General features: G+C 62.8%; 1 protein-coding gene across 4 annotated transcripts in view; it reads left to right on the top strand.

The window, feature by feature from the left end:
- Positions 1 to 12,890, top strand: part of WWP2 (WW domain containing E3 ubiquitin protein ligase 2) — a 43,842-nt gene that overhangs the window by 27,927 nt on the left and 3,025 nt on the right. For all 4 annotated transcript variants that reach the window (XM_069793190.1, XM_069793189.1, XM_069793187.1 and 1 more), the window contains 12 exons: positions 1,718 to 1,892; positions 5,165 to 5,219; positions 7,239 to 7,320; positions 7,973 to 8,101; positions 8,386 to 8,464; positions 8,619 to 8,690; positions 8,782 to 8,870; positions 10,122 to 10,281; positions 11,306 to 11,439; positions 11,567 to 11,707; positions 12,295 to 12,415; positions 12,784 to 12,888. In XM_069793190.1, the coding sequence (XP_069649291.1) occupies positions 1,718 to 1,892; positions 5,165 to 5,219; positions 7,239 to 7,320; positions 7,973 to 8,101; positions 8,386 to 8,464; positions 8,619 to 8,690; positions 8,782 to 8,870; positions 10,122 to 10,281; positions 11,306 to 11,439; positions 11,567 to 11,707; positions 12,295 to 12,415; positions 12,784 to 12,888 (1,342 nt within the window). The remainder of the gene's footprint in view (positions 1 to 1,717; positions 1,893 to 5,164; positions 5,220 to 7,238; positions 7,321 to 7,972; positions 8,102 to 8,385; positions 8,465 to 8,618; positions 8,691 to 8,781; positions 8,871 to 10,121; positions 10,282 to 11,305; positions 11,440 to 11,566; positions 11,708 to 12,294; positions 12,416 to 12,783; positions 12,889 to 12,890) is intronic.

Below are 12,890 nucleotides of genomic sequence, written 5' to 3'. Positions count from 1 at the left end.
TTTTCATTCCTAAAAAGAAATGGGGTGAGATGACCAAATGTTTACAGGCCTGAAAACACATGCTGTATCCTGAGAAAGGTCTTTTCAGCATTTGTAAAGAGGAAAAGGCCTTCCAGTCTGCTGCGTTTTGACCCTCTGTTAGAGGATTATTTTTTTTAAACAGTCCACAGAAATCACTGAACTCTTGAGCAGCAGTGCAACCACTTGTGGGCAGAGCAGAGGGGTGGCCTTTTGGGACGGGGTGCCAGCAAAGTCCCCCTGAGGACCAGGAGAAGGGAGAGGGTGGACCTCATGTCGCTTGGAAAAACAGATACTTCTGGATGAGGGCTGAGCTCCTGGTGAGCAGAAACAGGCACGCTCAGTGTGCCCCAAACCCAGAGCTGGACCCTGGAATCTCTCAGAGGGGCCTCTTATGTTCTCAGCCATGTTGCGGTCCGCTTGTGCTCAAGAAGAGCTCAGCTCCATGAGACCTGCAAGAAGCACTCTGCAAAACTCATGTTGAGGAGGGCCATGCTTTCATTTCCAGGGGTAAACAGTCTTCAGGTCATAAAGGCTGTACACAGCCCTGGGGACCACATGCTTTCCAGAAGCTTGTTGAATTCTCGCCTCTTTGTGCTCCTAAAAGCAGAGAACTCGATACAGCCAAACTGTTGTTGTTCTCTAGACTGAGCTTGTTCAAGGCTGGAATGACTGAACTGTACTTTAACCACCAATGTAATGTGTGAAAATGAAATACAAACCCGTCCTGTTTTCCTCCACGGGAGCCTCCAGGTTTCTGTGGGCACACACTACCTCCAGTTAAGCTGTGCAACTGCTTTCTGATCCTGCAAGAGCTTGAAATCTGTCTGGTGTTAAAAGAGGGAGGCTGTTACCTGGAAAGATAGGTTTGGGAGTACCCCAGGTGTTCTCCTTCCCTCCCGCATCGGTCTCCAACCCAGTGCCTTGCCTCTGTCGGAGGTCAGGTCTCTTGGAGGAATGCTTACAGCATCCTGCTGAGAACTCTGCTAGTGTCTAGGCTTCATGTGCCCTTGCAGGGAGCTGCTTCAAGTCTTACTAGTCTTTTGTATTTCCTTCTGGTGGATCTTTGCCCAAAAGAGCCCCTTCAACTGTGAAACTGGTGGTTGTGCTGGAGCTGGGAAGGGAGCCCTCGTGTTAAAGGGTATCTTAGTCTTGTGAGAGGCTTCTTGTGAGAAGTGTCTGAAGTCAGCCCGTAGCATCAGAGCGAAATGAAACATCACGGTCTCCATAGCTGGACCCGTGGGCCCAGGCAGCTCTCAGGTCTTTCCCCCTTGGAGGACTATGAGCTGCTCTTCTCACCTGCGTTTCTGAGAGGCAGAACTTGACTACAAATCCTCTGCCGAGCCACTGCATGGGGAGCACGAGGGGAGCGTGGCAGCTGGGGAAGCGGCTCACAACTCCGTGCTCCTCTCAGTCAGGCTTTCAGCATGTTCTGGGGCAGCAGCTGGATATTCTCAAGCTGCTGCTGTGCATCCAGGGCGCCGGGGGCAGCCCTCGGACAAGGGCAACGGGAGGTTCCAGTGTGTACCACCGTGGTCTGTGCCTTCTGCTGTGCCTCCTGACCTCTCCAGGGTTTCTTTCTGCTGCCTTCACACCAGCGTTTATACTGAGCTGCCACACGGCAGCTGGAGGCACCTGCCAGCAGGACCTGCCGAGCTGTCCGAGGACACACAGCGACATCTTCCTCTGGTGTTCCCAGGTGGGAGAAACGTGTGGATCCTCGAGGCAGGTATTACTACGTGGACCACAACACCCGGACCACCACGTGGCAGCGCCCCACGGCCGAGTACGTCAGGAACTATGAGCAGTGGCAGTCCCAGCGAAACCAGCTCCAAGGAGCCATGCAGCAGTTCAGCCAAAGATTCCTGTACCAGGTGAGTGCCAGGGGTGGTGGTGGGGGGTCTCACCTGGCTCTCCCACCAGTCTCACCTGGGCTGGCCTGGGAGACACGGGAGTGTGGGGAGGCACTTGCTGGGCTGCATGGGGTCTGTCGTCTCGGCGAGTGCAGCAGAGCAGTGCTCGGATGGGAGAGCTCACAGGCTCCTCTGCTGCATGCAGAGAACCACATGGGAGTAACTTTCTTTTTATAAAACAGCTTGCACAGCCCCGAAGGGTGGTGGCACATGCCTTCAGCAGTCCGTCCCCAGTGTCCTTTCAGTGTCAGCGTGGCTAGGCCCATGCTTTCTCCCGTGGCTCCCATCAGCCGAGCCTGGCTGCTGACCCACGAGGCTTGCGGAACTTGCTGCGTGCTGTCAGAGCTGGGCATATGCTGAGGAAGCCGTGGGAGCCTGGTCTGTAGCGGGAGGGGAGGCTTTTGGGGGGCTGAGCTCATCCCTCACCAAGTCACCGCTGGGCTGAGGACAGCGTGGTTGGGTCCTGGGTGGCAGCAGGAGTCAGCAGCTGTAGCTGCAGGGTCAGGGTACAAGTGTGAGGTGGTGAGGGGCTGCAAGAGCCAGGGGACCGGAGAGCACAGGGAACGAGCACTGCTGGGCTTGGCGAGCTTCCTCCTGCTTTTTCTGCTTCCTCCCCTTGTTCCTGGCTTGGGCTGAGTCGCCGCGTTCCCTCGCTCGGGGAATGGTCTCTCGACAGCCCCGCAGAGCAGTAGCTCCTGGGCAGAGACCGCTCTTGTCCTGGCTTCACCTTTGCTGCTGGAGCTGGGACCTGGCTTCCAGTGGTGGCGAGCACCCTCTGATAACCAGGACGGTGCTGGTGGCCGTTGTGCTGCAGGGCGAGCAGCACTTGGGAAAGAGCTAGGCTGGAGCGTTTCCACCTCCCGGAGCAGCGATGTCCCAGTGCTCTCCGCCGTCAGCTGGCCCCGTGCCTCGCAGAGGCCGTGCCGCCGTGAAAAACACGGCTCTTGCCAGGCGGCAGGGAGGTCTGGAGGGGCAAGGTGCAGGGCAAAGGTGGGCAGAGCAGAGCGACCAACTTCTCATCGATGTTTAGCTCCTCTCGGAGAAAGCCGGGAGGTTGATGTGTCCCAGCAGCGCTGCTAGCGCTGGTGCGAGCTCTGTGCTCCAGCAAGGAGCTCGGATGCTCTCTGGGAGGGGGGTGCAGGCAGAGCAGTTGTGCAAAGTCCATCCTACGTGAGACACAACTGGGGCCGCTCCCCGGGGGTGCGGGAAGCTGCTCTGCCCCTCTCCTCCCCCTGCCCGTCTCTCCACCACCTCTTCCAAGCCTCGCAGTGGGAGCTGGACCACCGCAGCTTTGCAGCCCGCTGCCTGCCCGTGCTCCTCGGCACCCCGTTCGCAGGACCGCTGCGGACGGGTACGCGGGAGGGGGCTTCCACTGGAGGCCAAACTGGGCTCCGGGCCTGTCGCTCGCTCCCATCTTTGCCAGCGCCAGCCTTGGAGCTGCTCCAGTGCTGCGCGACTCACCCTGGCTGGGCTCCGCAGAGTGCAGAGGGAGGGACTCGCGCTCCAAATTTAGCCTGATGAAACGATTGTACTTTTTGTTTCGAGCTCCCCGCTGCCAGCGGTGATGACTCCTGCTCTGCCTCCTTCCCCGTGGGGGCTTTCTGCTTTGCTTTGCCTTGCCCTCCCGTCTCCAGCATCCGCCTGCCCTCCTTGCCGGGAGAGGACGGTGGGGAGGTGATGACAGCACTGCAGCCCTGGACGATGCAGAGCCCTCTCCACGCAGCCCCGCAGCTCGGGGGGGCCGGGGTGCAGCCAGGGACCGCTCTGCCTGCAGGTGCCTTGGTGCTGCAGGGCTCCCTGGGCTGTGCCCTGCACGCAGCATCCCTTGCACCAAGGGGTCTTGCCGGCGCGAAGAGCCAGCTTGTTCCCCGGGGGCTGCGGAGAGCTGCGGGAGGGGGACCTCTGCCCCAGGCTCTTGTGTCGCTGCCCTGTTAGTTTTAATTAGTTATCTGTAGGTCACAGTGAGGTGATACCTCTGGACATGACTCACTGCATCTCTGTCCAGCCTGTCTGGGCAGGGAGGAGCGGAGACTCCGAGGCACGCCGTGCCAGACTGGCCGCTGCCCGGGCAATGCCTCCCGTGCCCCGTCCTGGCACATGGGGGTCAGGTACACGAGACGAAGCTCGGAGAGGCACGGGCTGTGCCAGCCCCGTCCCCGACTTGCCCCCGGACGTCCCCGGGGTGCTGGGCTGCCGTGGGGCACCCCGAGTGATGGTGTCTGTCTCAGAGTGGGGTTCGCGGGCTGTTCGCGGGCAGGAGGGACGGGTCTGGCCGTGGGTGGCATTTCCTGAGCCCAGGCCGAGTCCGACCCCCAGCCCAGTGCGGAGGGCTGGGACGCCGGCCCCTCTCCAGCAGCAGCTGGGTTTCAGGAGGTGCAATGAGAACGCCTTTTCGGTAACAACGCGTTTCTTATTTAACCGTCAAAAGCACTCGCAGGCCACCTCCTCCCCTGAACCCCCAACTGTCGGGGCTGCGCCTCCATCCCCAGGGACCTCCAGCGGAGCTGGAGACTGGGGGGGGGCTCACGCACGCAGGGGCGGCCGGCCAGCCCGCTCCCCTTCTCCCGGGGCATCCCACGGTTCAGGCTGGGTGACGGCCATCGGCTCTGCCCACCCTGGGGAGGAAGAAGAAGAAGAAGAAAGGTGCTTTGTGCGGTGGCCCCCAACCTGCTTGGGGGGGTGGCGGGGTGCGGAGCCGCCCGTCTGCGTGGGATGAATGCGGCCTCAGTGCGAGCGCATCCCTCGCCCAGCGCCCTGCCCGGGGAGGAGGGGGCCGCTGGCCCGCCAGGAAGCGCTGGGCGTGGACAGGGCTTGTGGGAATGATTTCATTGGAAAGGCCTGCGATATTTTTTCCCCTCTTGTGTGTGGTTCTTGGAGGAGGCTGGAGGTGTATCTGGTGGGGACAGCCGGCGGCAGCCGAGCAGCCGCGCACATCTGGACCCCGCCGAGCCGTCCCGCTCCCCTCCGTGCGGCACAGCCCCTGCCGCCCCCTTGGCTGCCCCAGCCTCTGTTTAGTTTGTGCTTTTTTTTTTTTTTTTTTTAAACCCCCCTTGAGTGTGCAAGTTGTTTTCTTTTTTTTTTTTTTTTTTTTTTTTTTTAGTTCTCTGGGAGCTGCGGGCCAAGGGGAGGCGAGTGGGAGTGGGGGCTGCACAGCTCACCTCCACACTCTACTCTTCCCAGGCGTCCCTGCCCTGGTTTTTATTTTGTGTTTTTGCCCTCTCTGTTGTCTCTAGTCGTCCGGCGCCCCATCCGACAATGATCCTCTCGGTCCCCTTCCTCCTGGCTGGGGTAAGTACTGAGCCATCTCACCTGCCCGCCGCTGCGCTCGCCGGACAGCCCCAATGGGGACGCTCCTCCGTCACCCGGAGCGGGACCCTGCCCGCCCCATGGGGAGGACTGTGCTGTCAGCAGCTCCTTTGCTTCCATCCCTGGCATTAATGGGGAATGGTGGCTGGGGAGCCAGCGTTCCCCATGCGCTGCTGCATGTGGGGCTGAGTCTGCCTGTGATTAGCACGATCTCTGATTTGAAATCCAGCTTTTTTTCCTTTTTTTTTTCCCCTTTTCCTGGAGGAGTTCCCAGTCTCTCTCAGCTGCTGAATGCAGAAGTGCTTGTGGTTGTTCTTTGGACGGGGGGAGAGGTTGGGGATCCAACTCCTCGCTCATCCCCAGACCCTTCCTCTGCTGAGCAGGGATCCATCCCGCTGCCGTGCGTGCCTCCCGGGATGCTCTGCCCCAGTCCGCAGCGGGGCTGGGAGCTGGCAGGAGCGGGGCTGGCTGTCCCGGCCCCATGGCCCAAGCATCGTGTGCTGGGACGTTTTGAAAGGTCCCTGTGCCATCCTCAGGGCAGGGAGGTCCCCCTCCATGGCGAGAGCATCCCTGGAGAGGGCAGGCTGGGAAGCTCGTGGGTGCAGACGGGCTGTGCTGTGCCAGGCGGGGTGGGCAGGAGAGGGGTTAAAACTGCAGGGAGATTGGAGCAGGGCAGAGGGGCCCCAGGCTGCTAAGGGGGTCTTCAAGGGCAGGGTCTCGATGGGGACGATGCTGGAGCCTTTGCAGCTGCACTGGGTGGCCCAACTCCTGCATCAGCGAGGAGAGGGGCCCCATCCCCAGCGTCAGACTGGGGCAGACCATGTGGGAGGCACGGTTCTGCGCGGGGCTGAGCACCCTGGGGTGGCGATCCCCAGGATGGATGGGGTCCCCAGGATGGACGCGGTCCCGGGTCATCGTAACGCGGGGTCTTCCAGAGCCACAGCGTGGGGGCTGCTTCCTGCGGTCCAGGAGCGAGACGGAGCGAGGGGGGCCGCGGTGGCCGGGAGGTGACAGGGGAGCGTGCGTGCAGGGCGTCCCGGCCGGCATGGAGCAGGGCCGTGCGTGGGGGGGAGTGACGCAGGCACGTGGAGGGAGGAGGTGTGTTGCGTGTGGGGCACACGTGTTGGTGGGGAGGCGGCGAGCGTGCGTGGGAGCACGCGGCGGGGGGGCGGCTGGCGAGAGGCAGAGCGGCGTTGGCGGGCGCGCAGGCGGGACGAGACGGGGTGCACGGGGTGGGCGCGGGTGCCCCGGGGGCTGACGGGGTGGAGAGCGGGTGCGGGGTCCCCACTTGGACCGGGGCATGGTGGTGCCCAGCCACAGCTGGGAAGCTCTTGCCGTTCGGAGCATGCAAATAGTGTCGGGAGGGTGCGTTGGGAAGGGGGTACTCGGGGAAGCGTGTGGAGGCGGCCAGCACAAGACGGGGGTCGAGCAGCGGTGCTGGTGTGAGTGGCGTGGGTGTTTTATGTCTGCGTGCGGTAGGAGGAGGGCTATGCGTGCGCACACATGTGTACGCGTGTGCAGCACACGCTGGGAGCGTGAGCTCTGCACCAGCAGCAGGGCCACGCAGGGAGTTCGGATGCATTTGGGAAAGCACCCGAGGATCTGCCTGGAGGGATGCTGCACTTGCAGAGCGCTGCGTGTCCGAGGCGGACGCATGTGCCATCTGCCCAGCGAGGTGCGTGGCCGAGCACACCTCTTGTGCCAGCCTGGCAGCACGTTGGCAGGGCCCGACTCGGCTGTGGCATCTCCCAGTGTGCTGGCCCTGGGGGCACTGGAGAAAGCTGGCCTTCCCTGGAGGTGCGCCAGCTTGTGCGTGTAGAAGAAACGTAGGGTTTTTTTATACTGCCTTTTCCAAATGAGCCGGGGCAGCGCCAGCAGGGAGGTGGGACGGGGGAACCGACAAACTTCTCACGAGCTGGGAAGAGGAGGGCTGTTCCCGGGACTGCGGGTCAGCGCTGGCCAGGGCACTCCAGCTAACGCTTCCTCTCCCTTTTCTCTTAGAGAAGAGACAGGACAATGGGCGAGTGTATTACGTGAACCACAACACACGGACCACCCAGTGGGAAGACCCTCGCACGCAGGGGTAGGCAGCCTGCGGGGAGAGCAGGGAGGATGCTTGTGGTTTCGGAAGGTCTGTGCCATGGGCTACTGAGTGCTGAGAGCTGGCCATGCCAGGGGACCGAGCCCCGAGATGGTCCTGCAAGCTGCAGTGCTGGGGAGGTGAAAACACTGAGAGCTGCAGGCAGCGCTGGAGGCCGGGGGGATTGGGCATTGCGGGGCAGCTATCCGGCTTGTGGGAGCTGAGGGTAGAGGTGAGGAAATCCCTGTGACTGAGGGCAGGCGATGAGGAAGACTGCAGGGCTTTCTGGGCAGAAAGAGGTGTTTTCTTCTCACCCTGTCACCTTCCCGCAGGGGTCTGCTCGGGCTCCCAAGAGCTCAGGGTTGCGGCTCTCCAGAGACCTGCCCAGGTCTCCCCCGAGACCACCTCTCCTGCAGACAGAGAGCAAAGCCGTAGCTTTTGCTGGTCCTGGCTGTGACCAAGCGTGCAGCGCAGGCAGGGCTCCTGTCTCAGGGCACAGGCGGATGCTTGCCCACCCTGTACTATAAATCCTTCCTTTTGCCTGGCACGCAGCTGCAAATTGAAGGTGGTCCCCAAGGGTAGCAATTTGGAGGGCCGCGGTTCAGGATGAGAGATGTCCAAGGTGCCTGCCCAGTGACCCCTTCCTTGTCGGCAGGATGATCCAGGAGCCGCCGCTGCCGCCCGGCTGGGAGATGAAGTACACGAACGAGGGCGTGCGCTACTTTGTGGACCACAACACTCGCACCACCACCTTCAAGGACCCGCGCCCTGGATTCGAGTCTGGGTAAGCGCTTTTGGGCTGGGGTCCTCACCGTGCGGCCGGGCTGAACGCTGGGAGCTGGGACTCGAGCTGCCTGTCGCAGCTCGCACCTTCCTGTGGGGAAGCGGGTCGGCTTTGTTGCAAAGACACCGAGCAGCGGATTTAGGGCCTCACATTTGGCTCTGACAGAGGTGGGCTGCGCCCCAGAGATCTTCCTCCTGCCTGGCAGGCGATGAGGCTGCTGGGGCCGGGCAGCTCACACCTGGGCAGGCGGGGATGCTGAGCTAAGCCCCGGGCTGTTTTTGCAGGAGCAAACAGGGTGGCTCCCCGGGGGCGTATGACCGGAGCTTTCGCTGGAAGTACCACCAGTTCCGCTTCCTCTGCCACGTGAGTAGAGCGGCTGGAAGTCCCCAGCAGCTCGGGAGCTGCTGAGCCTCAGGGCTGGATGGGTGCGTGGACAGCCTGACCCCATGGGCAGGCGTGGGCGAGGAGAGCCGCTGTGCCAGCCTGCACAAAGCCTCGTGTCTCTCCTTGCTCGTAGTCAAACGCGTTGCCCAGCCACGTGAAGATCAGCGTTTCGCGACAGACGCTCTTTGAGGACTCCTTCCAGCAGGTGAGGAGGTGCCAGGGCCACAGAGCCCGGGGAGGTGCGGAGGCGGCCCTTGCGCCGGCCCACGGTGACGCTTCCCCTTGCTTTTCCCCAGATCATGAACATGAAGCCGTACGACTTGCGGCGTCGCCTGTACATCATCATGCGAGGAGAGGAGGGCCTGGACTACGGTGGCATCGCTAGGTGAGTGCTGGCATGCTGGACCGCATGCCTGCTGCTGGACAGGGCTGTGCCCTGCCTGCAGTGTGAATCCCTAACGGGCAGTGCAGGCAGGGGAGTCTGTCCGGCAGCTGCACTCGGGGTCCTTAGCCTTTCTGCAGTGCCTGCTTGGGCAGAGGAGCCCAGGGGTGTTCGAAGGGGAAGCAATGTGAGTTTTAGGAATGGTGGAACACCCTGAAAGCATCGCACCAGCCTGTTGCTGGCACAGAGAAGGCTGGGGGACCTGGCTGGGGCTCTCCTGCCACCCCTGGGGTGTGGGGGCAGTGGGTTGAGCGGCCTCTTTTCCCTGCAGCCCACCCTCGCAGCCAAAAGGCTCTGGTGTTTCCCGGGACTGTCGGTGTGCGCGGAGGCAGACGTGGGGTGATGCAGTTGTTGCAGCAGCTGCCTGCCCCAAGGATGGTGTTACCAGAGTGTGGGCTGCGTCTTGGCTGGAGGGGGGGGTCCTGCGTCCCCACGAGCCACTGCTGGCTCCACTGCTGGCTCGCTCGGGGCATCTGCCTTGGTGCTGGGCTAACGCTTCCCCCTGCCTGCCTGCCGCCCCGGCATTCGTGCTGCCATGCTCTCGCCCGCTCCTCCTTTGTGGTGCCGCTGCCCCCAGCTCTGGTGCAGGGGATCCTGCTCTCCGCCTCTCTCTGTGTCCTGCCAGTGGTTTTACCCTATGGTAGGTTACGTCATGCTGTTCTACCACAGGGTAGAACCACGGACGGGATGCCGGGGCTGCCTCTGCGTCCGAGGACTCCCGTCTCCCTGTGCGACTGGGGGAAGCAAAGCCAGGACGGTACCCGTCCCGTGCTGCTTTGGGCTCGGGATGGGGGTCCCGCGGGGAGCCTGTGCGGGGAGGCTCAGGGTGTGTGTGCACAACAGTGTGTGTGCGTGTGTGTGTACGTGTACGACAGCCTGGGTGGGACTGAGCCGTGTGATGCCTGCCGGGATCCCCGGTGCTCTGAGCGGGGCCTCTGGCAAACCAGGGTGTTTCTTGCCGGCGTCTCCAGAAGCCCTTCACAAACCACACACGGCACCTCTGGGGCGGAGGACACCCTCGCCAAGTCACACCAGGGCCCAACGCTTGCGCCGGCACCCTGAGGAGACGGGCACCTGGTTTGTGCGGGGTGTGCTGTGGAGGAGCATGGCTGTCCCCTCCGCCGGGGCGCAGCCCCCGGGCACCCCGGCTCCTTGAGCCGCTCATCACCCCGATCCCCTTTCCTCTCGCCCCAGGGAGTGGTTCTTCCTCCTGTCCCACGAGGTGCTCAACCCCATGTACTGCCTCTTCGAGTACGCTGGCAAGAACAACTACTGCCTGCAGATCAACCCTGCCTCCTCCATCAACCCCGACCACCTCACGTACTTTCGCTTCATCGGCCGCTTCATCGCCATGGTAAGAGCCTGGGGAGGTGATGGGAGACGAGATTCTTCGTTCGTGTTCCCCTCCACAGAGCAGGGGCCTTGCAGGGGACGGGGGTGCTCAGCGAGGCGAGGGGCAGCTCCGCGTCCCATGGCTGTCCCCAGCTTGGCACTGTTGCCCTCCTTAAGCCCCGTCTCGCTCCGGCGTGGGTCCGTGGAGGGGATGCTGTGGGGAAGGCTACGGGGTGATGCATTTTAGATCCAGAGGATGGCCGTGGGGCTGGAGGGGACCTGGTTTCCCAGGGGCTGTGTGGTGGGGATGGCTCCAGGTCTTTGGCTGCCACCCCAGGTGCTGTCGGGTCTGCAGCTCCGGGGACTATTTTTAGCCCCAGCAGTGTGAGATTTTCCAGCTGCCCAAGCCCCAGAGCGGCTCCTCCCGTTTGTCTCGCATTCCCCAAGGCCAACGTGCTGCAAGTCGCCTAGCCCTGGGCTGGCAGTGGGGCTGGCAGGGGCTCCCCGAGCCTGGGGAAGGGTCCCCGGCCCCTGGCCCTGCGAGGTGTGCGCGGGAGGTGGCTGCGTGCTGCTCAGGTCCCTGCTCTGTCCTGCCCTGCCCTGCCCTGCGCGTTGCAGGATACCAATAAAACCCCAGACTATTACTCACCGCTGGGCTGTTCTAGACAAGCGTCTGCATTATTTTTGGCTGCCTTTGCCTTGGGGCTCCTGGAAGCCAGGGATTCAGGGAAGCCGCAGCACAGCTCTGTTTAAACAAGTGCTCTTAATAGAGCTGTGAGGGGAGAAGGAGACGCGGTGGAATTCGCAGTGGGGAGGGGAGAGGGGCTGCGAGCGCACCCGCACCGGTCGGGCCGCCCCCGGGCAGCGCTGTCGGGGGCAGCCCGCTCCTCCCCACCACGTTTGCCAGCCGGGAGCGAATGCCGCAGCTCTGGGACCCCGGCAGCGATTCCCTTTTGCCCTGCGGCTGCCCCAGTGGGGCAGGACTGTCTCGCCCCGCGGGTCTGTCCTGGGGTCCCCCGTGACCTGGCGTCACCTCCCCGCCGCAGGCTCTGTATCACGGGAAATTCATCGATACCGGCTTCACGCTGCCCTTCTACAAGCGGATGCTAAACAAGCGGCCCACACTGAAGGACCTGGAATCCATCGACCCCGAGTTTTACAACTCCATCGTCTGGACCAAGTGAGTGCCCCGCGCTGCCTCCTGACCTGAGCCTGTCCTGCCGTGGGGGAAGCAGCGTTCCTCCCCACGGCCCCTCGCTGCTGCCGGGTGCGTCTGTCAGAAATCACATCTCGGTGTCCTCCCGCAGGGAGAACAGCCTGGAGGAGTGCGGCCTGGAGTTGTACTTCATCCAGGACATGGAGATCCTGGGCAAGGTGACCACCCACGAGCTGAAGGAGGGTGGTGAAAGCATCCGGGTGACGGAGGAGAACAAGGAGGAGTACATCATGTAAGTGGCCGTCCTGAGGCCCCCGCCTGGTGCCTACCCCCACCAGCTGCAGGGCAGTTCTGGGGTGGGAACGTGGGGCTTGGGACGTGGCCGCTTCCCCGGGCTACGTGGCCTGTGACAAGTATGGGCTGGCGCGGTCGGCCGAGCTCCGCTGCGGTCTGGCTTGCTGCTGGCTGGGCAGTTGCCAGTACTTTCAGGAAAGAGGAGAGGGGAGAGAGGGTGAGACTTCTCTCCCTGTCCCGTGGCTGCTCACCCTGCCCATCCGCCGCTGGGCTGGCTGGGGGCTGCCAGGGCCATCTCCTGCTGACGGTAGGCTCTGGCCAGGGAACGTGGTTTGCACCCCTCGACCTCCTGACGGCTGCTGGTCTGTGCTCAGGGCTGTCTGCCGTCCTCAGGTTCAGAGGTGGAGAGAGAAACCTGCTCATGGGAACTGAGGGGAGCCCTGGTGATTTGCAGGAGCCCCTCTCCCCCTCCCCACGCAACCCTGCGGTTCCTGGGGCCGTCCCCGCTGGCGGGAGGGACAGTGGGGGTTCCCCGTGCCGGGCCAGCGGTGCTGGCTGCCTGCCGACCACCGTCTGCCTTCCCAGGCTGCTGACGGACTGGAGGTTCACGCGGGGTGTGGAGGAGCAGACCAAGGCTTTCCTGGATGGCTTCAACGAGGTGGTGCCGCTGGAGTGGCTGCGGTACTTCGACGAGAAGGAGCTGGAGGTGAGCTGGCGCCTTTGCTGGTATGGGGAAGCGGAGATACTGGTGCTTCCCACCCCGCTGCGGGCTGCCCCGGGAATGGAACGTGGTGACGGCAGAGCGCACAAGCTCCGCTCGCGCCCTCTGCCCCTCGGCTCTGCTGACGGGGGTACCCCCTCCCCAGGTGGTCAGGTCTGCAGGGTGGCTCATTGGGTCCATTAGCAAGAAAATGTCTTCTTGGAGGCGAGGAATTCCTCCCAGACGCCTCTATTGCCCAGTGCTGGAGCCTGTGCCTTGTGAAGCCCAGCACCGGAGGAGTCAGTGCTCCAAAGCACGGGTGCAGGGTCCTGTTTCGATCCCCCTGCTGACTATCCCCTGTCCCCTGTTCCCAGCTGATGCTCTGCGGCATGCAGGAGATCGACATGAACGACTGGCAGAAGAATACCATCTACCGGCACTATACCAAGAACAGCAAACAGATCCAGTGGTTCTGGCAGGT

Source organism: Haliaeetus albicilla, chromosome 10, assembly GCF_947461875.1.
Source record: "Haliaeetus albicilla chromosome 10, bHalAlb1.1, whole genome shotgun sequence".
Classification (NCBI taxonomy): Eukaryota; Metazoa; Chordata; class Aves; order Accipitriformes; family Accipitridae; genus Haliaeetus; species Haliaeetus albicilla.
This window is presented reverse-complemented; position numbering and strand designations above follow the sequence as displayed.